The following is a 21,951-nucleotide window of genomic DNA, read 5'->3' on the forward strand; positions in this document are numbered from 1 at the left end:
GTGAGCATCATGGTGGGACAGGCTCCAGGGCCAGGACCCACCAGAGGGGGACACAGGGGGACAAACCAGGACCTCAGCAGCATCTCCAGGGCAAGAGAAGAACACATTGAGGGGTGCAGCTGCCAGAACTTTGAGCCTATTTTCCCACTCAAGAGTATCCTGGGGGTGCAGGGGTTAAATGCGTGGGGCTTCAGGTAGACAAGAGGCTGGTTTTGCTCTGTGCCAAGCCCCCTCCCCACACGCACCCTCCCCGGAGACCCTACAGTAACAAGCCGGCGTGTGAGTCAGCTGGCCGCTTGCCCGGCCGGAGGAGCCCCTCCCTGGGCGCTGGCCCAAAGGAGCTCTGCAGAAGGCCCCTGGCTCTGGCCCCATGCACGCACCCCCCCCCCGCCCGCCCCCAGCAGCACAACCCTCAGCTAGCCGGCCCCACCAAGGGGGCTCCAGCTTCCAGCAAGCGTGGGAAGGGTGATGGAGGCTAATGAAACACAGCCGGCCACGGGAGCACTCCACAGGCTGCAACTGCGGGCTGGCTACCCAGATGCTGGGACCCTGGCATGACCCATCCCTTGGTGCAGGACCCCATAGCAGACATCAGAGAATCGCCACTGGGCACAAATTCTTCCCGGCACTCCTTCCTGCCTGGAAACTACTGGCAGATGTTCCTCGCCGCTGCCTGCCATATCGTAGGCATCCCCCTACCCCAACCCCTCCTCATCTCTCCCTGTGGCACCCCTGCATGGACACACAGGCATCTGCTCTGGCCTCAGACCCGGGGCGTGGCAGAGGGTCCCCAAGATAGCATAAGGCTCTCCAGAGTGGAACAGGGGTCCGCAGGCTGGCACGGGGTCCTCAGGGTGGCAGACGGTGCCCCCACAGTCCCCACCTCCTCCACACTCCAGCTGGGGCCCGGTGCCAGGGCTGCTCCCAGTGCCTGCCCCGCGACACCACCCACGCCCTGGCATGCTGCAAAGCCCGACGTGTGCCTGGCCTCGGGCACAGCCCCCCCCCACCCCCGGCCCTTTCCTCTCCCTCCCTGCCCAGCCGGGCACAGGCATGGGCACGGGCACGTTCCAGCCCACACTGCCTGCCCGGGGTGCACCAACCTCTTCCCGCCCGAGATGCCAGCCCCAGAGCTGGCTGGCATACGTTGCCCTAGGGATTCAGGAACACGCAACCTCCCCTGGCCCGGCAGCGCAGCAGCGGGCATCATGCCCACCTCCAGCTCCCCGGAAAGCCTGGGTTGCCGTAGGGGCCGTCTCCACCGGTGCGGCAGCCGGACAGACATCACCACCAGGCATCTTCGGCTCTGCTCCCTCCTGCCAGTGAGATCCGCCCCCGGCAGTGCTGGGTATCGGGAGAGGTGCCCAGCCTGGGTGCATGCCACCAGCAGCACTCAGCCTTGGTGCGTGGCACCCACATACAGCAGCACCCACACTGGAAAATGGCACAGATCCCTGACAGCCCCCTCTGAGAAGGGCTGGACCCCAAAACCCAGCCCTGTATCCGATGGGCAGGTCTTGTCAGGGGCCAGGCACCAGCTTGGCACTGCCAGCCTCACCCACCGGTGACAGCACAGCCAGCCCACCTGGGTGCCCATCAGGTAGGGTCAGCTGGCACCAACCATGGCATCTCCCCACCCTGAGTCCCTGGTGTGCCCCGGGCAGGGACAGGCACACCTTGGGGTACCAGCCTTACCTTGGCTTGGCACTTGGTGTGGCAGGAGAGCTTGCAACCTGTGGGAGAGATGGGAGAGAGGGTTAGCAGGAGAGGGGTCAACCTGTGGGCACCCCACGTGCATGGCAGGTTGGGGAGTGGCACCCCACACTGTGGGGCACGGAGCACCCTGACACCGAGCACAGGCTGCCAGGACTTGTGCACACACACATGGATGCCCACACCTTACACACACACAGGTGGCATCAGCACGGCATGACAGCCCGTGCACAAGCGTGTGGCACTCGGGCACAAACCCACGCACACAAACCTTGCCCCCCTCAGTGCCAACGAGCCGGGGAGCGTGCAGACACGCGAACCCCAGTGCCCAGGGGTTAACAGTGTGAAGGGAGGCTGTGCACGGGCACGTCTCACGGCGCCTCGCATGTGCACCAGCATGCAGGAGAGCGCTGCAGAGGTGCTGCCAGTGCCCGTGCCACCGCCTGCCTCTGTGCTACGGGTGCACGCTTACACCCACATCCCTGCAGAAGATGGCACATGCACACAGTCAGTGCAGGCGTGTGTTTGCCGCTGCTGGGGCCACGCACGGCCGCGCTGCCTGGGCAACCCTGCAAATCCGTATGTCCCATCCCCTGAGGACACATTGGTCCCCACGTGTCGGGGCTGTGGCCACGGCCACCCCCCTGCGCCCTGTCCTCTCCCGCCCCCGGTGCTGTTTCCTGCGACGAAGGAAGCCACATTGTTCCCGCCGCCAGCAGCATTTCCACACGCTGCCCCTCGCACGGGGCTGAGCAGCACCCCGCACGTGCGAGGGGCCGCAGCACTGGCCGTGTCCCACCAGGCACAGCAGGCAGGGCACACGGCAGAGGGCACGAGCACTCACCCCTGCGCACAGGCCTGCACACACATGCACACCCATCTGGGGACAGTTGCACACTCACCGCGCACACGTGCCGCCAACATGTGGCCACACACGTGCTTACATGTGCCTCCAAACACTGCCCTCGCTTCCCAGCCACCTTCCCGCCCACACAGACATCCCCACGTGCCCTCACACACCCATCCCCACGTGCTCTCACACACCCACAAGCTCCTCCTCCAGCACACACGCATGCGCACACAGGTTGGTGCGGGCACATGTTCCCACCTTGGCATCCTTGTGCAGGGAGCTGCGGCAGTGCGGACACACACACAGACAGACACGCACACCTGTGCACGTGCCTGCACACAGCAGCGTGCAGCGGGGCGCTGGCAGGCTCTGGCACTGCCCGTAAGCACACAAGTGCTTCCCAACCACACATGGCTCTCCTGAAGCCGGCTGCACAAGTGTCGGTGCACGAGCGCAGCTCCACGTGAGCACACGCAGGGCTGTCCTGACTCCCCCAGCACACACGCATGCCCGTGCCCCGGCTCACCTCTGCAGGTGCTGCCCTGGCGCGTGATGGCCTGCCGGCAGATCCCACATGCCTTCACCTTCTTGAAGCTTGTCATCTTGAAGGCGTGCGCCGGTGGAGCCTCCAGGTCCTGGGGCTGGAGGGACACGGGACTTCATCAGCGGGAACAAAACGGCCCAGAGATCTGGGCACCCAGCCCTGCCCTGCCTCAGTTTCCCTCTGTGCACCCACCCCCCCCCAGTGAAGAAACGTTTCTGTCCCCATGCGGCAGGGTCGCGGCCGTGGGGTTGGGAGCGGGAAGCGGTGGGCACAGCGTTTGGGGGCAGGGGGGGAGGGAAACCCCAGCTGCTGGCCGTGCGGACAGGGGCAGGGAGGGGCGGGGGGGGGGGCGCGGGGAGCGTTCCTGCCAACACGGCGGCGGCCCCTTTAAATAGTCTCTGCCGCCCCCTGGCGGTGAGAGCCGGCGGGCTCCGCGCGCGCGTGTGCACCGCGCCTGTGCGCACACCCAGGCGCTTGCGTGCGCACGGCGCGTGCACGTGCGTGAGCACACTCGCGCAGGCCTTCGTGTGCCAGCACCTCTGTGTGCCAGCATCCCTGTGTGCCATCACCTCTGTGTGCCAGCATCCCTGTGTGCCACCATCCCTGCGTGTGAGCATCCCTGTGTGCCACCACCCCTGCATGTGAGCATCCCTGTGTGTGAGCATCCCTGTGTGCCAGCATCCCTGCGTGTGAGCATCCCTGTGTGCCAGCATCCCTACGTGTGAGCATCCCTGCGTGTGAACATCCCTGTGTGCCAGCATCCCTGTGTGTGAGCATCCCTGCGTGTGAGCATCCCTGTGTGCCAGCATCCCTGTGTGCCAGCATCCCTGCATGTGAGCATCCCTGCGTGTGAGCATCCCTGTGTGCCAGCATCCCTGTATGCCAGCATCCCTGCGTGTGAACATCCCTACGTGTGAGCATCCCTGCGTGTGAACATCCCTGTGTGCCAGCATCCCTGTGTGTGAGCATCCCTGCGTGTGAGCATCCCTGTGTGCCAGCATCCCTGTGTGCCAGCATCCCTGCATGTGAGCATCCCTGCGTGTGAGCATCCCTGTGTGCCAGCATCCCTGTATGCCAGCATCCCTGCGTGTGAACATCCCTGTGTGCCAGCATCCCTGCATGTGCGCGCGCACACACACAGGCGTGTTGGCATGCACAAGTGCCTGTGCACACACACTTCTGTGAGCACATGTGTGCAGGCCCCAGCACACATGCCTCCATGCATGGAAGCAAGAGCGTGATTGTATCATGAGCGCACACGAAGGCACCTAGGTAAATGTGTGCGCATGCAGATGCGCCGGCACACACGTGTGTGAGCACCGGCACACACGTGTGTGAGCACATGGACCCACGTGCCAACACACATGCACACACCCAAGGCCAGGCGTGCGATGGGTGCCCATGCAGGGGGATGTCAGCATCACGCTGTGCACTGGGGCGTGTGCTGGGGTGTCCCAGGGCGGGGGGGGCTGAATAGGGGTGCAGTGCCCCCGAGCATGAGTGCCCACACCCACTCTCCCAGGCACAGCCCACTGATGACGTAAGTGTGAGTACAGGATGGATCCAAACACGTACAGGCGCCAGGGGGTGAGCGTGCAAGTGTGTGTGAGTGCTCACGCAGAGGAGGCAGAGCGAGGGGGGGTCCTGGCACAGCTGCAGGAAGCCAGCATCCTCCCTGACCCCCCTCCTGGCTGTTTAGGGGGACCACCCCCTGGCAGCGCACCAGCCCTGCCCACCCACCCGCTGCCAGATGAAGACGTGAGCCCCCGTAAATCCGCCTTTTCATGCCAAGACTAATGAGATTAAGCAGAGGCCCGACAGCCCCCCCTCGCCCGGGCTCCCTGCTCTCCTACAGCCTCAGCACGGCTCCAGAGAGTCAGAGAGGACGGTGCCAAACTGTCGGTGTGCCAGGTACCTCCCCCAAAAAAGCTCACTGCCTCAGTTTCCCTGGTGCACGCAGAGGCAGGCAGGAGGGCCCCGCGTGTGCCCAGCCCGCTTCCACGCGTGCGGGTGCCCCCAGGGCTGTGAGGATGCTGCGCGTGCTGCACAAGGCGCGTGTCAGGGCGCTGCATGCATGTGCGTGCCTGCAAGAGTGCGTGTGCGAGCGTGCGCATCCCCGCCAGCAGCAGCAGCAGCGGCAGACGCGTGGGCAGCTCCCCATGTTCCCACGTGCAGGTCCACGTGCAATTTCTGTGCACACTTGGACAGGTTTGTACACTGGCGTGCAAGCCCCTATCCCACAGGGCCACCACTTGCCAGCGCCTTGGCAGCCCCCGACGCTTGTGCCACCCTACGAGGGAGTAGGGCACACACAGCCGGGTGTATAGACACGCGGGCACACGTATGTGCACAGGCGTGTTGTCACCCATCCAGCAGTCGTGGGAAAAGGTCCCCCAGGCCAGGGGCTCCCACGCCGCAGTTGCTGGGTGACAGCAAGGCCAAGCGATGCCATGAGCTCGTTTGCATATGCAAAGCAGCATCTTTGCTGCAGGGTTCCCCGGGAAGAGGCTTTACCCCCTGCTCCCAGGGACCCAGCTGGGATGCCCAGGGATGCCGATGCATCTCCCACGCATGTACAACCCCCCTCACGCTGGCCCACACATTAGCATGGGCCTGCTTCATTAACAGCAATTATACTCGCTAAGGAAAGAGCTGCTGCCCCCCCCCTCGTTCCCACCCCTCAGCGCTCCCTCCGGCTGTCCTGCTGCCAGCACCATCCCCATACAGGGGGGCTGTCAACCCAGCAGTCTGTTTTATGTCCCCACCTCCCTGCTGCCAGGGGACACACAGGGGCACCCTGCCGACCCAGCACCTCCCTGCCAACTGCGGAATCAGCTCCATCCCATGAAACAACCCTGTCCCAGCTCCATACTGGCAGGATCCCAGTTAGCTTCCCTGCCCCCAGGGCAAGAATTACTGGGGGAATGTGTAGGGGGAGCTGGGGTCCTCTTGGGGATGCCACCCAGGTACCCACCCATGGGTATCCACTTCCAGGGTCCAGCCTGTACGTGGGACAGAGTGGGGAGGCATGGACATCCCTGGACATGAGCCCCCAGACGCGCAGACCCAAGGAGGCTGGAAGGGGACCCAGGTGTCCTGGGCTGGACGAGGCGCCGGGGAGAGATGCCAGATTAATCAGGAACTGGGAGCCCTGAGTTCATTGCCCAGCACTGCAGAGGTGCAGGAGGCGGGGGGGAGGACGGGGAAGGAGGGTGAACTGGGACACCCAGTTCCCCTAACGCTGCAGAGGGGGTGGGGGGGGGGCACCGGGACATCCAGCACTTCACACCCCCACCCCCCCCCCGCGCCCGGAGGCCCAGCTCGCCCAAGGGTGACTGGAATGGGGGAGAGAGAGCACTAAACCGCAATGCTAACTGCATCCCCCCAGTTTGCCCAGTTTCTTTCCCCTCCAATGGGGTGGCTGAGCCTCAGCCCCGGGGAATCGCGGGGGCCCCCGGTCGGTGCCGCAGGCTGGGCGTCGCGGGGGATGAGCCCTCCGTGCTCCCCATCCCCAACCCCACACCCCGCCTCGGACACACACACACATCCCCCAGTCCGGTGTCCCTGTCCCTCATCCCAGCCCGGTCCCTCCTTCGTGCACCCCCCAGCCCGGTGCCCACCGCCGCCGCTCTCCCGGGCTGAGTCCCGCTCCGCTACCCCCTGGTTCCTGGGGCTCCTCCCGGCCCCGCTCCCTGTCCGGTCCCCCCATCCTCTCCCTGGTGTCCGCCCGCCCCTGACGGTCTCCGCTCGGTCCCAGTTGCTCTAGAGCCGGTCCCGGTTCAGTACCTCCGGTTCCCCCCGCTCCCAGTCCGCCCGTCCCGGTGCAAACGCCCCCGCTCCGTCCCGGTCCTCCCCGCAACCAGCCCCATCCACCGCCCGCTCCCGGGACCAGCCCCGCTCCAAGACCCCGCTGCCGGGCCCCACCGCGCTGCTGCCCCGCTCCCCCCCGGTGCCCCCCGGTGCGGGCGCGGCGGGCCGTACCCAGAGCAGGCAGGAGAGGCAGAGCCCGGTCATGCTGCCCGCGGCGCGACCCCACAGCCGGCCGAGCCCCCCCCGGCCCCCTCGCTCCGCCCGTCCGCTCCGCCCCGGCCCCACGCCGTCCCTCCGGGGGAGAAGGGGGGGTAGGGGGATGGCAAAGCTCTCCTCCGCCCCGATCCCCCTCAACGCCCACCGACACCCCAGGCGAGGTGGTCCCGGAGGCGGCCAGGAGCCCCCCACCCCAGCAGAGTGGGGCTGTGCCTTGGCCCGGCCCCCCTCTTCCCTCACACGCACATTTGGGATCCATTTCCTCTGCTGACTCGGAGGGCACCCGCCACCCACCTCACCCCCCCCATCCCTCCTCCGGCCTCCAGCGAGGCCTGCGGCAGGATAACCTCCCCCTCCCCATCCCCAGCCGTGTCCCCTGGGTGGTCCCGGGATGGGAGACAGGGAGGGATGGGCGGACATCCATGCGCCGAGCTGGGGGGCCTCAGCAAGGGGAGACAACCTCAAGCAGGACGGCGTGGCTTGGCAGCCCGCGCCCCGACAAGGCTGGGTTTGACAGAGGGGTGCCCCAGTCCTGGGGGGCTCGGTCGGGCAGCACACGGTGTGCGCCGGCTCCCAGCCCCCCAGCGCCGGCTCCAGTCCCGGCCTGGAAACTTGTGCTCAGCTGGCCGTGACCATGAGCCTGTGAGTCAGGGTGGGGGATGTGCCCGGGGGGGAAGGACATGCCCGTGAGGGCGAGACACAGCTGGCATGGGGACATGGGCACGGTGGGGATATGGGCACTGCAGTGTACACACACCCTCCCCCCTCCCGCCTCAGTTTCCCATCTGTACACTGCATACAGCTGCCAACCCAAAGAGGAAGGGCAGAGTGGGATGGGGGAGATGACTGCCTTTCCCAGATACTGGGGTAGCATCTGAACCCCACGAAGTGCAGCACCCACTCCCCAAAATATCCCTGTCCTGCTGCCCTTCCATTCCACAGCTCCACTGTGCCCACCCAGCCCATGGCAGAGGTATCCCTGCGGGGATGTGCCAGTTGGGACCCGAGGGGGACAGCACCCCCAACCCCCCAGTGCCAGCCAGCCCCAGGGGCAGAGGGAGGCTGGGGGTCCTGATCCTGCTCCCAACACCAAACAGGCAGGGAGTGCACGACCATGTACCCCTTCTGTCATTACAATCCTCATTAATCAGCCTTGTTACTGCCCACAAATTAAAGCCCCAGTGGAGAGGGGTGTCCCCACCCCCCCATAAATCACCCACTCCCATTCAGTGCTGTGACAAGCTTGGGCCCCTCAGAAGGGCAGGGACAAGGGTCATGCGACAGGGACAGGGTGACTGCAGGGACACAGCCTGTGAGCATCATTTACAGCTCATTTTCTCAGCAGGGGGGCACAGACAGGGGCACTTAGCCCAAGGATACCCCCCCCCTTCCCATGGGTGCCACTGGTGTGTCATGTATCCTCAGTGCAGGGACAACCTTGATAGGAGTCCTGTGTCCATAGGTCCCCCACATCCGCTTCCAGCAAAGCTGTCCCCACACCGCCCCTGGGTGCACGGGGTGCACACACACATCACAAAAGTACCCCTCTGAGTACCCGCTGGGGCACACCTACCATCCATGTCACACGTGTGGGTGCCAGCCTGAGCTGGAAAGAGCTGGGTAACACCCCTCTGAACAGCTTACACCAGCGTAAAGCCCCACTGCTGCTGCCCCCAGCACACACACACGCGTGTGGGGGGCATGCACACACACACCCCCCTCCCATGAATGGGCACATACACAAACCCACACCCATGCAGGGACACGCACCCCAAAGCAGCTCCCGAGAGGCCTGCTATGCACCCTCACTTGTGCAAGCTGCAGTTCACTCTTGCCCCAGCCCCAGTTGCACACTTGTAAACACACAGACACACACGTGCGAGCGTGCACACGCGTGTGCATTACACACACACACACACCCTCCCGTGAGTCCCTGTTCTCACAACCACAGCAGGGACCACAGACACAGGGATGGACATGGGACCACACAACCACCAACCCCACACCCCACCAGTGCCACCCACCCACCCGCAGCCCTGAGCACCTACCCCTTACCCCTGACAGCTCACAGTCCTGCGTCCCCGGCCTGCGCTGGGGTCCGCAAGCCACAAGGGGCCTCTCCCTCCTCCAGGCTGGGTCACTGCCCTGGCACATGCTGGCCTGTCACCACCCTGCAGTGACACTCCCCCATGCGCTGCCCGGCAGTGGCTTTGGCACCTGCTTTGCTGGCACAGTGCTGCTGGAGTGGCCCGTGCCAACCCACCAGGCACGGGGCAGGTTCTCAGAGGTTAAGGAACCAAGTGAGGAGCTCTGGACTCTCCGCCAGCCTCTCCTCTCCCTGCCTCAGTTTCCCCAGCCCAGGCAGCAGAGCAGGACACAAGGATCCCCAGAGCCTGGCAATCCCCTGGCACAGGGATCACACACAGCCCGGGTGCTGATGGACACAGCGATGCCCCACACCACAAGCTTATGGGCATGGCAGTCCCTCATACCAGGCACATTTTTGGGCACAGGGATCCCACACAGCCCAAGCACTTCATGGGCACAGTGATCATTCACGCTGGGCACTTTATGGGCACAGACATCTCTCATGCCAGGTGCTTTATGGACACAGAGGTCCCCCCACTGTAGGAGCTATAAAGACACAGGGATCCCAGCAGATCCTGTTGTGAGAAATGCCGTACAGCAGATCCCAGCAGGTCCCTTCCAGTCAGGCACTGCAGGGGACCGCGGGTGCGGGTTATGGCAGGGGGGGGTGTCACAGAGCCACGCTGAGGGGGGACACAAGGAGGGACAAAGGACATGCCTGGCACCCTGGCATGCATATGTACAGTTAACCCCCCGCTGCCCGCAGCAGGCAGGGCCAGTGCCAACATGTACCCACACCTCCCGGCACCACCACCGCCCCCGCCCCGGAGCCCGCCCCAGCTCCGTGCCCCCCCCCGCAGCCCCTAACCCTAACGCCGTGCCCACGGTGCCCGCTTACCTCCCGGCGGCGGCGGGCGCGGAGGGGCAGGAGGCAGGACACCAAGGACTTCCCCCAGCGAACCAAGGTGGCAAAGCACCAGCTCAGCCGGGTCATGGTGCCCCTGCCCGGGGGTCACCTGGCCGGGGGGGACGGGTGGTGCAGGGGCCGCCCCCTGCTCAGGGCACGCTCCGGGGGGACCGGCCAAACCCAGCCGTGCTCCCCCCGGGCTGCAACAAGCTCCGGTACCCGGGCAGTGGCCGGGAGGTGCCCGGCCGTGGGCTCGGGGCCGTGCGGCGATGGGCTGGGGGGGCTGCGGTCCCACCGGCCCCTGTCCCCCCCGCCGGTCCCCCAGCGTCGCCTGCGCGCTGGCAGTCAGGCAGGGAGCACCGTGCCCGCCCATGTCCTGCAGTGCTTGGGTGGGAGCCAGCTCCGACACGCTCCCCTCCCTCCTCCTCCTCCTCTTCCTTGTCCTCCTCCTTCTCCTCCTCCCCGCACACGGGGCTCGGGGCTCCGCACCCTTCGGGCTTACCCACTCGCCCCCCGGGCACGGCATCCCCTGGGGTGGATGCTGGCCCCTAAAAGTGCCTCCCCCCTCTTCCAGCCCTCTCCGATTTGGGGGTTGGAGGAACCTGGACGCTGGGGTGCGATTGCAGCTCAACCTGCAACCCCCTCCCTGACTCTGCCTCAGTTTCCCTCTACCCACCTCAAGCCCTAAATGGCAGTGCCTGCACATGGCAGTTGGCAGGCTTCCCTGCCCCTCCACCAGCAACCCCCCTGGCACCCCATCAAGCCTTTCTCCTCAGGAGCCAGTATAAGGACATATTTAGTGGGGTCCCCTCTCCAAAAGAGTGCCCAGCTGATGTACCCTGCTGTGGGTACACCGTTACCCAGGGGAACCCCTCACCACAGGGCACCCCAACACAGCCTTGGGCACCCCCACGCTGCCCCAGGGCTTGTTCAGGGCAGGGGGACAGGGTGCACCCCACCCTGTAGCTGCATTGGGTACCGCACTCTCCCTTCATGCATCAGGGTGGTGCCAAGGGGGGCTGGCTGCAGCACCCCAGGATGCTGCAGTGATGCCAGCCAAGGACCCATCCCCATGGGGTGTCTGCTAGTGCCAGGCATGGGCAGCAGCCATGCCAGACCTGGAAACTAATTACATTTGCCCAGGGAAGGCTCCTAACGAACAGCAGCACTGGGAAGAGGGGCAGGGGTGTTGGCGGGGGGGGGGCACACATACTTCACAGCTGTGCCCTGCAGCCCTGCCTGGCACCTTAGGATGGGCAAAGGGCTGGTGGGCATGGGGTGCAGGCTATGGTCCCCCCACCCCAAGCACCAGGGAGATGACATCACTGCTGGCTCCACCGTCCCCCACCCACATTTAATTAGCAGATGGCCCCCGCTCCCTGGACGCCCCCCCCCCCCCACCAGGCAGCGCCAGGCCTGTGCAAGGCCATTAGCTTTATTGGCTGCACTGAACGAGGGCCAGGCCTTGTTAATTGAATTGCACCCGCACCAAGGACGGGCGGGCGTCTTCTCCCCCTCCAACACCCCAGCACCTCCTCCCTGGCCCTTGGGCTGGGGTAGGGACAGGGGACCCCACTGTCAGGGTGCTGCAGTGGCACCCACCCCAGTGAGGGGTGGGCAGGGGCATGGGACCCCCGCAGATATCGGGGACCGGCCCATGGGGTGCCTGGCGTGGAGGCAGGCGAAGCTGGCGGGTGGGTGCAACACCCCTTCCCAGGAGCCGGGAGGGTGCGGGGAGGGCCCAGCTCCTGCTCAGCATCACTTCCTACTTTCACTTTGGTGCCGAGACGAGGCCTGGCCTGCAGCCAGAGGGTGCCCCCCAGGCCCCTCAGGGGGCACAGGTACGGGCAACAAGGGGGGACACAATGGGGGGGTCAGGATATGAGGGAAGCTGGGAATTGCTGGGGGCATTCACTGAGCTGGAAGGTTGTGGGGAGCAGGGTGGCAGTGGGTCCCCATGCCTGGCACTTGGGGGGGGTGTGTGTGTGAGCTGGCATCACCTCCACCCCACCTCAGGGGACTTGGTCCACACCCCAGCAGGAGCACACAGGACAGGGCTGGCACAGCAAAGGGGGACAGGCGTGGTGGCTAGTGGGCACTGCCAGGCTGGGGGATCCCAGATAGAAAGGCAGGGGGGAGCTTGCTCAAAGTGCCCTGGGGAGAGTTTGCACCCCAGCTCTGAGCATAGTCCCTGTGGGGAGAGATGCCTGGGGGAAGCAATGGACCTTGCTGGGGTGGGCTGCAGCTGCCGAGGGGGTCTCTGTGCCCAGGGGCTGTTGCCCAGGGGGGCTGTTGTGCATGGGAGAGAGGACCTGTGCCAGAGGCTGCTGTTGCCCCAGAGGTGCTGTTGGCTGCTGCTAGCTGGCTATGGGTCCCTGATTCCCTCCCCAAGCCCCATTCCAATAGGAAGGTCCCCCACAGTCCTGGCACTGTTCTTCCTTCTCCCCCTTCAGGGGCTGCACAGCCTCACTGACCCCCTCCCTAAAACTGGCAACCACCAAACCTGGGAGCTGGGTGCTGGGGGCGGGTGGGGGTGGCCCAAGTTGCAGTGATGGGAGGTGGGCAGGGGGTGGGTCCTGCGGCTTCCCCTACTTCCCACACTTCCTCAGGGCAAAGGTACAAAAGGAGAAGCAGTCAGGCATAGCGTGAGCACAGGGACACACCAACGTCCCCCCAGCGCCCTGTGACTGCCCCGGGGAACGCCAGAGCTCCCGGCCACAGGTAAGGGGCTTCTCTTCTTGGGGGGGGCGGGAGGGAGACTGAGGCATGGGCAGGGTGGGAAGGTGGCTCATCCAAGGCCACTCAAGGGCACAAGGACAGGAAGCCAGGCGTCCCATGCCCTGCCCTGCCCGCTGAGCCACTCTGCCGTGGCAGGAGGCACAGGACAGCTGTGCATGCTTGTGCACACACACTGCTGTGAGCACACACACCCCCTGCCATGCACACACTCGTGTGCTCCCCCAGCCCTGTGCCCAGCCACCACCCGTGGTGACAAGCCCTGGCACTCTCCCTCACCCTGTCCCCAGGGTGCCACCTTCCACCACCCAAAACCGTCCTGCTGCACTGTGTCCCCCCATCCCCCCACCCCATGCCCACAACACCCCCAACCCCTGTGCCAGCCTTGGAGGCAGTGTGTTATGCCAGGAGACTCTGCCCAGGGGGGGAGCTGAGTTTGGGAGGCTGCATGTTGGGGGCTGTGTGCCCCCCTTCCAAGCCCCCCTGGGAGCCCCCCCATTCATGATATGAGTGAGGGAAGCGAGAGCAGAAGCAAAGGCAGCGCTTCCCCCTGTGCCAAACCCACATCCTGAATCCTGGGGGACAGAGACAGGGACCAGGACAGAGATACCCCAGGGTGAGGGGGCTCAGCCTTGGGAGCCCCCCAGGGAATGGGGACAGGGGATGGGTACAGTGTAGGGGCAGACCGTGGGGGCATTTTGGGACAAGGCACATGACAACTAGGGGGTATGGAATGGGGCACCTTTGTCCAATTATACCCCCTACCCCATATAGTGGGGGGACATGAGGAGGGAAAGGGGGTGCCGGAGCCCATCCGCTATTACCTTAACATCAGGAAACTCTAGGGTGGAACAGGGCAGGGGAAGACCCTCTCCTTGGGGCAAAGAATTTGTGGGTGCCAGGTGAGTGCCAGCCTGGCACCTCTCATCGCTGCCTTTGCAGACCCCCGGGGACAGCCATGGCTGGGGATGGGGAGCTCAGCCGCGTCGTCAAGGACCTGCAGAGTAAGTGTGCCAGCCCATGTCCTTCCAGCATGTTCCCTGACAAGCACGTCTCACCCATGGGGTGACTGGTGGAGGGGGGAGTATGTCACTGCCAGGGATGTTCCTGAGTATCCCAGTGCCCACCCTGCCACCGCTGCCTGCTCGAGCCCTCGCTGCCAGCCCCAAGGGATCTGCAGTGCCTGGCCGGTACCTGTGGCCCCTGCCCCCACCCTCCACCTCCCACACCCCCCCACCCCTCCACTATCCTGTTTCCATCCCAGGGCAGGTTCCTCTTTCACCCACCAGCAGAAATCCCCGGGGCCGGGAAGCGGTGGGGAGGGATGGGCAGGGTGCCCGCTTCCCCGGCAGGGCTGTGCCAGCTCAGCCCTGCCATCCCACAGAGACCGTGGCCGAGCTGAACTGCAGGTACCGGGAGCAGAACCTGCCGGTGACGGACGGGAGCCGGGAGCTGCACAGCCTCTGTGCCCAGCTGGAGTTCCTCCTCCAGGTACTGCCGCTCCTCCAGCAAAGAGGGGACAGCCAGGGGACACCAGGGCCCACCCTGTTGGGGGAGCTGGCTGGATCCCAGACCCACAGGGGATAGGACTGGGGGGAGAGGGAAGTGGCAGGGGACACCCCCAAACAAACAAGCTCAAGCTTATGTCTCTGCCAGTTCGACCTCAAGGAGAAGAGGACCTTCTTCGGGCAGCGCAAGGACTATTGGGACTTCTTGTGCCAGGGCTTGGCACGGCGCCGGCAGGAGCACGAGGGTGTTCGCTTCGTCACCTCCCTGGACAAGGTGGGCACAGGCTGGCGGGGCACCCAGGAGCTTGTGTGTGCACACAAGCTTCTGCTTGTCTGTGGGTGCACACACACTTGGGCATAAGCACGCACTCGCTTGGGCACCAAGGCTTTACCCACTGCTGCTATGAATGCTTTTCCCCACTCTGGGGTTCCTGCTGCTCCCCAGCCCTAGCCCTGGGGACCCCTTCCTCCCTGCATGGGCTGAGGAGATGTGTAGGGAACGGAGTGGCACAGCAGAACTGGATAATCCCCTCTCCCCCCAGCTGAAGACCCCCGTGGGCAGAGGCCGAGCCTTCCTACGGTACTGCCTGGTGCACCGGCAGCTGGCAGAGTCCCTGCAGCTCTGTCTCCTCGACCCCGAGAGCCTCCGGTGAGAGCAGGGGCATATGGGGAGGGTGGTGGCGGGAGGCACAGCCAGGGCAGGCAGCACCCTGCAGCACCCTGCAGCACCCAGTTGGCAAGTGCTGCAGGCACATGTGCCTGCCTGGGGCACAGAGGGGTGTGTGAGCCCATTTTGTGGTTGCAGCGAGTGGTACTACGCCCGCAGCCCCTTCCTGAGCCCCCAGCGCCGGGAGGAGATCCTGGGCAGCCTCTATGAGCTGGACAGCGTCACCTTCCACCTGGCCCTGCGCAGGGCTGACCTGGACACCGCCTGGCCCATGTTCTCCGAGTGAGCCTGGGGATTCAGGGGGCACCAGGGGCATTGGGGGCACCAGGGGGATTGGGGACATCAAGGGCATCAGGAGCACCCGGGGCTCAGCATGGCAGAGCAGCACACAGGCACTGTCCCACTGCCCAGGACCCTGCATGACCCCCCAGCTGTGCCCCCCCTCCCTCCACACATGGCCCTAGGTGGGCACAGGCACCCACACCAGCACACAGGTGCCTGCAAACATGCCACACGTGGGTGCACACACACACCACGGTCCTGTGTCATGTACGTGCCCAGGCACGGGTCTGCAGCAACACCATGACACTGTGACACGTGTGTGTGTGTGTGTGTGTGTGTGTGTGCACTCTTGCACCACGTGCACTTGCAGGGCAGCACCCCGGCACTGTTCTGCCTGTTCTGCTGCTGTCATGCAGCCTTCAGATCCCCCCTGCAACTGCCACGGGGGTCTCTGGGTGCCACTCTGTCACCAGGTGCCATCCAGTGTCACCAACCCCACTGCTCTCTCCATCCCCAAAGGCTGGCCGTGCCCAGGGAGCCCTGAGGGAGGGTGGTGGTGCCCTGCTTGCCCCAGGGGTGACCTGGTGGCCCTGAGCCCCGTGTCCCCTCTAGGACATTGGTACGGCCCAGCCTGGTGCCCAAGATCACCCCAACAAAGGCAGACGATACCGGCACTGAGGCACACAGATGGCCTGATGGCATCGCCCATCCCACCACAGCACCCCGTGGGGTGCCAGCCCACCCATCCACATCTGACTTGGCTTCCCTGTGGGTGAGGAGGGGTGTAGAGGCACAAGATGCAGAATTGGACCTGAAGGACGTGGAAGAGAAAGATGAAGAGGAGGTGAGGAAAGATGAAGAGGTGCAGGATGTGGAGGTGGACGTGGAGGAGGATGAGAAGGTGGAGGAGGATGTAGAAGAGGAAGGTGAAGAGGAGCTGGAGGGTGAAGAGGAGGATGAGAAGGAGGTAGAGGACGTGGATGTGGAGGAGCTGGAGGACACGCACAGTGCGGGCACAGCACTCCATGCTGGTGGTGACAGGGATCCTGGCACGTCCCCACCACCCAGCACTGGGTGCATACCAGGCTCCCCACCACCAGTGCCTGGACAGCCAGGCGGGACGGAGGCATCCCTGCGGGCACTGGTGTCCCAGCTGCAGGCCAAGCTGGGGCAGCAGGAGGCCATGTCACAGGCACTGGCAGCCCGGCTGGCGCGGGAGGAGCGGCGGCACCGGCGGCAGGAGGAGAGCAGCGCCCGGCAGGCCCAGCTGCAGGCACGTGAGGCCGAGGCGCTGCGGGAGACCAACGTCTTCCTGGGGCAGGCGCTGGTGGCAGCGACGGCAGCGGGGGACCCGGGGGTGCTGGCGCAGGCACAGGAAGAAGCGAGGGGCTGGCGGGAGGCAGCGGAGGAGCGGGGTGCCCGGCTGGCCGGGGCGCTGGCAGAGGCGGCAGCGCTGGCTTCGCGCCTTCGGGAATGCCAGGCAGCGCTGGCGGCGGCGGGACGGCCAGGTGCGCTGGAGGATGCTGGTGCCCCGGATGAGGTGGCTGCTGTGGAGGAGGTGCTGCGGCAGGCACTGGAGCTCGCCCGTGGACCCCAGGAGCTGCCACTGGACTCCAGGGTGAAGGGGGAGCCCGGCACAGCTGTTGGCATGGCCATGGTATGGGCAAGCCTGGGGGAACCCTACAGTGGGGTTGGGGGGGTCAAGGATCGAGCGCTGAGCCCCCGGTGTCCCACAGCAACTGGCCGCCCTGGCCACTGCGGCACAGGAGGACGCCCGGCAGAGCCGGCAGCAGCTCCAGGTCCAGCAGCAGGAGGTGGCACGGCTCCAGGAGCAGCTTGGCAGGTTGGGCAACAAAACTCCCCCCCTTCCACTGCCTGGTGTCCCACAGTGTGTCCACTCCACCCATCCCCATGCCCCTGGGATCCTCCCTGGTGCCCAACTTGTACCCAAGAGAGCACCACCTAGGGATGGGCAGGGGCAAGGAAAGAAGAATTTGGAGAATGAGGGATAGAGGGAGGGATGCATCAACTTGGGAGTTGATGGGTGGGTGGATGGGTGGGTGAGCAAGGGGTAGAAGAATGAATTTGGGGTGAGTAGATGGATGTAAGGATGGAGGGGTGTGTGAAGGGTTGAATTCAGGCCAAATATGTTGATGGCTGGGCACACAGAGGGACGGAGGGATGAATTTGGGACAAGTGGATGGAGCGATGGAAGGATGGAGCAATAAATCTGGGTGGGTGGGTTGGTGGGTGGGTGGATGGATGGGATGGGAGGGTACTGGGACAGAGGGGTAGGTGTAGGAACGAATGGATGAACAGCTGGGAAACAGATGGGTAGCCTGTCCAGCAGATGGTGAACTGCCTGTGGGGATGAGCAGCAGGCTGAGCTTTGGGATGGACGGGCAGCAGATAGAGGGATGGATGCATGGATGGATGGAGGGACAGCTGGCTGAGGGACAGGGGGGCCATCTCCCCACTGCACCATGCCAGGGCCCGGCAGGACGGCGAGCGCTGGGCATCGGCGCTGCAGCGGGCGCAGCGGGAAGCCCTGGAGCGGGAGGCCACGCGCGGCGCTGAGCAGGCACGGCAGCAGGAGCTCGTCCGCGACATGAAGGGGCGGCTGCTGGAGCTGCTGCGGTGAGAGCCCGGGTAGCACCACTGGCGTGAGGCCATGTGTTGGGGGGGGACCAAACCCTTTTACCCAGAGGAGGGCACCAGAGCCCAGGCAAACCCCACTCACCACCTCGGGAGACTCAGGGATGCCCACCTTGGGTCTGGGGGGCCAGGACATGTTCCCAGACCCCCGGGCACACTCCTGCTGACCTGTCCCCTCCCACAGGGAGAAGGATGCCCTGTGGCAGAAGACAGAGGGCATCGACACCCCGACTCCCAGCCCACCACCCCGCGATGCAGGGCTGTGCACCCGCTGCCGCAAGGATTTCCGCCTCCTCTCCCGGCGGTACAACTGCAGGTGGGCTATGGGGGGCACTGGGGGGGGGCACTATGGGTGGCACCAACATGGCACAGCTCTCACCAGCTGCTCTCTCAACAGGCTGTGCCAGGGCAAGGTGTGCCACACGTGCTCCGTGGACGTGGGCAAGCAGGGACGCTGCTGCCTGCTTTGCTACCGGCAAGGACAACCACAGCCTACGTGAGCTGGGACTGCAGCCCTCGCACCAGCCCTGAGACACCCCTTCCCCAGCTGCCTCCGCTCGGACTTACTGGGGATCCAGGCACCTGGGGCCTGCAGGCAGGTCCTGCTGCTCCACATTTCGGGTTTGAGGCGGGTTTTTTCGCGTGGCTGGTCCACAGAGAGGAAAACAACCTGCTACTGCTGCCTCTGTGACTCCCGTGTCGTCTTCTCGGTTGTCGCCAGATTGGTCCCGAGCTCGGTGCAGGGTGTGGGGGTGCCGCTAGGGGGATTTCCCAGCCCTCACTGGGGAAACCATCCCCGTAAGGGGTGTCCCAGCTACAGCCAGGCTGAGCCACCGTCTACCCTGTCCGGTAGCAGTGGGCAGGGGATACGGCTCTTGGCCAACAGCCCCGGCTTCCTGCCAGGCTGCGGGGAACTGCTTGGGCAAGAGGTTTCTCAGATGTAAAGGTGACAGGCTGTCCCTGCCCAGCACCCTTGCTGACTTTTCCCAGCACCAAGTCCCCAGGGCTCCCCACATGGGTGTCAGGGGGCCCTCATGCCCACCCATGAACCAGCCCACAGCTGGCACCCACTGGTGCCCCACAGAGTTAAGGACCACCGGCAGCCTGGAGCACAAGGGATGGAGGAGCACTATGGGACCCCCTTGGAAAGATGCTTGGGCATGCTGGGATAGGAACTCCAATACCTGGCACGCAGAGTGGTGGGAAGGACTCCAGGAGGATCACAGCACCCCCCCCCCCCCTTCAGCCCCTCTGTCCCACTCCAGTGCTAGCCCCAGTTGCCCAACCCAGGGCAGAAACATCCTGGTTGTGTAAGGGACAGGTTCCCAGCCCTTTGCACAATGATATCCTGGCATTACAGTGCTGGGGGGGAGGGCAGGGGGTGGCTTGGGCACTGGCACCCTTCAGGCAGGGTTCACAGGGCTGCCTTGGTGCCAGTGAAGGGCTGCTGAGGGATCTTGCAGTGATTTGCTGCACTGGGGCTTGGATCATGGTTGGAAAGGGGGTGGTTTTGTCCTCAGGTGGGACAGATACCTCACAGAGATCCCCACACTGGGCAACTGCAGGGAGCAAGACCCATGTTTGGGTCCCCTCTGGGGTTGCCCAGAACCCTCTGCAGCAGCCTCTTGGATAGCAGCACTTCCCTGGCCTGCAAGTAGGGTTACCCACGCCCCACCAGGCTCAGCATTGCCACTTTGGCACCCCTGTACCGTGATGTACCCTGTCCCTGTCCCACTGCTGCCCTCCCTGTGGCAAAGAGAAGCCAGAGCTGGGTGACAACCCACCAACTCCTTTATTGCTGGATGGCCGCTGGCCACGAACGTCATGCCCACAGTGGGGCCGGGGGGTCCCTGAAGTCACAGGCTCTACCCCAGAGAGCAGTGGATGGATCTTGGCATTGGTCCCCTGGCAATGGGGTCTGCCAAAGCCCTCTTCCAGATGGGGTCCAGTGGTGGCCCTGCCCATCCCCGTGCTCCAGGGGCATGGGAAAGGATGCTGGTCCAGGACCTGCTGGGATGTGGGAGGGCAGGGTCCTGGGAGGTTTCAGAGGGTGGTGGAGGTGTTGCCAGACGTGGAGGCATAGGAGGCACGGCCGTAGCGGGCCACAGCATCCTTGCTGATGAGCCCACGCTGCGCCAGAATCTTGAGGAAGCTGTTGCGAAATTTCTGCCCGATGAAGGCGTAGATGATGGGGTTGATGCAGCTGTGGGCAAAGCCCAGGACTTGTGTGATGGAGAGGGCTGTGTCGATACGGTTCCTCCTCTCGCAGGTCTCAGTGATGGCCCGCATCCTCATCAGGCTGTCACTCACCAGCGTGATGTTGTAGGGCAGCCAGCAGATGAGGAAGACCAGCACCACAGCGAAGATGACCTTCATGGCCCGCTGCTTCTGGGTGTTCTTGGTCTGCAGGAGGGTGTGGATGGTGACACCGTAGCAGAAGAGCATCACCAGGAGGGGCAGGGCAAAGCCAAAGGTCTGCGGCAGGATCCGCAGCACCACCCGCCACTTGGCGGTATCCTCGCCGCCGATGCGCTCGTAGCACACGGTGCCGTTGCTGGGTGAGGGAAAAGCCTCCCGGAAGAGCAGCACGGGCAGGGAGAGCAGCACGGAGAAGACCCAGATGCCCAAGCAGACAAACTTCACCCAGTGCCTCTTCTCGGTGGCAGCCCGAGTGGCATAGACGATGGCCAGGTAGCGGTCCACGCTGATGCAGGCCAGCAGCAGGATGCCGCTGTAGAAGTTGGCCTCCTGCAGCACGGAGATGGCTTTGCACATCACAGTGCCAAAGACCCACTCGTGGGCTCGGTAGGCAGCCCAGAGCGGCAGGCTGAGGGCGAAGAGCAGGTCTGCCATGGCCAGGTTGAGTAGGTAGACATCAGTGACAGAGCGGTTGGCGTGGCTGGAGGTCACCACCAGGACCACCAGCCCATTCCCTACCACGCTGAGGATGAAGACAATGCAGTAGATCACCACCACCAGGTATTTGTTAAGAGTGGAGCTATCGGGCCGGCACGGGGCAGAGGAGATAGCGGTGTCTGGCAAGGCCGTGCTGTAGTCATAGGTGTAGTTGTAGAGCAAGAAGATATTGGCCAAATCCCCATTGAAGCTTAAGGACTCCATTTTGCCTGTGGAGCACACAGCAGCATTAGTGTGGGGTGGGAGGGTAGTGTCTTCCAGGCATGAGCCTCTGGGTCCCCTGGCATCTCCACTTCCCCCCAGGTCCCCTCACAGCCAGGGAGCAGCCCCGCTCCATCGCTCCACTGTGCCCCATGTCCATGCTGTACCAGGGCACAGGCTGCATGTGGACACTGTCCCTCAAACCTCCAAGCATCCCTCAGTCTGCTCCACTTCACCCCAACCCTGTCCCTTCTCTGTCCCCCATGGAGGACAGGGTTCCCTATGGACCAGCCACCTCTTCTTGGGTTGGGGGACTCCCCCATCAATGCAGCATCACATGCCTTCAGGATACATCTAGCTCCTCCAGTATCTTTCAATCTCTCCCCTTGGTTTGTGTGGGTCCTTCAAAAGCCTCTGAACTCTTTGAGCATCTCAGGGCCCCTTGGGCACCTGTATTGTCCTTTGAGCATCTCTGGATCCCTCTGGCTTCCCCATTCCCTCAAGCATCGCTGCTGACACTGCCCCTCCTGCCACCCCAGCCAGCAGCAAGGCTGCAGGCACAGTGCTTGGCAGGCGGGGGCTTGAGAAGGTCTGAAGGTGATTTCATGCCCTTCTTTACCATCCGGTCTGTCCCTGTGTGAGAGGTTTCACACCCCAGACGGAAAGATGTGTCACACTTTGTGGCTTTGGAAATACTTCTCGTCTTTGGTTTTCCTGTTGCCCAGCCGGATGTCTCTCTGTCCCTGTGCTCAGCCACAATGCGGTAAACACAGGTACCTTCATCTCCTCGTATCTAGGACACCACCTTCCTGCCCTGTCCCTGCCTCCCCAAAGACCACTGTGTTTCAGCCTTCTCCC

The 21,951-nt window shown here is 64.3% G+C and overlaps 3 protein-coding genes across 3 annotated transcripts in view; 1 reads left to right on the forward strand and 2 right to left on the reverse strand.

Moving 5' to 3' along the window:
• TNS1 (tensin 1) overlaps nt 1-7,121 on the reverse strand; it is a gene marked incomplete at its 5' end in the record, with an annotated part of 60,688 nt that extends 53,567 nt beyond the window's left edge. Inside the window, 3 exons of the mRNA XM_084265322.1 lie at nt 1,696-1,733; nt 3,090-3,204; nt 7,089-7,121. Coding sequence (XP_084121448.1) covers nt 1,696-1,733; nt 3,090-3,204; nt 7,089-7,121 — 186 coding nt within the window. The remainder of the gene's footprint in view (nt 1-1,695; nt 1,734-3,089; nt 3,205-7,088) is intronic.
• Nucleotides 7,122-12,679: 5,558 nt separating this feature from the next.
• Nucleotides 12,680-18,502, forward strand: RUFY4 (RUN and FYVE domain containing 4; the record flags this gene model as incomplete). Its single annotated transcript, XM_084264834.1, is given in 12 exon segments — nt 12,680-12,769; nt 12,773-12,849; nt 13,807-13,868; nt 14,249-14,355; nt 14,521-14,646; nt 14,915-15,021; nt 15,178-15,321; nt 15,934-16,978; nt 17,058-17,164; nt 17,812-17,958; nt 18,161-18,292; nt 18,374-18,502. Coding segments are annotated over 12 exon segments (2,247 nt in total). The 3' UTR covers nt 18,477-18,502.
• Nucleotides 18,503-19,779: 1,277 nt separating this feature from the next.
• LOC311192646 (C-X-C chemokine receptor type 2-like) lies at nt 19,780-21,096 on the reverse strand (the record flags this gene model as incomplete). Its single annotated transcript, XM_084265174.1, has 1 exon — nt 19,780-21,096. One exon carries the CDS (start codon nt 21,094-21,096, stop codon nt 20,020-20,022), a length of 1,077 nt encoding a protein of 358 aa, XP_084121300.1. The 3' UTR covers nt 19,780-20,019.
• Between the last annotated feature and the right edge of the window lie 855 nt (nt 21,097-21,951).

This window comes from Gallinula chloropus (genome assembly GCF_964237585.1).
Source record: "Gallinula chloropus genome assembly, chromosome: 5".
Classification (NCBI taxonomy): domain Eukaryota; kingdom Metazoa; phylum Chordata; class Aves; order Gruiformes; family Rallidae; genus Gallinula; species Gallinula chloropus.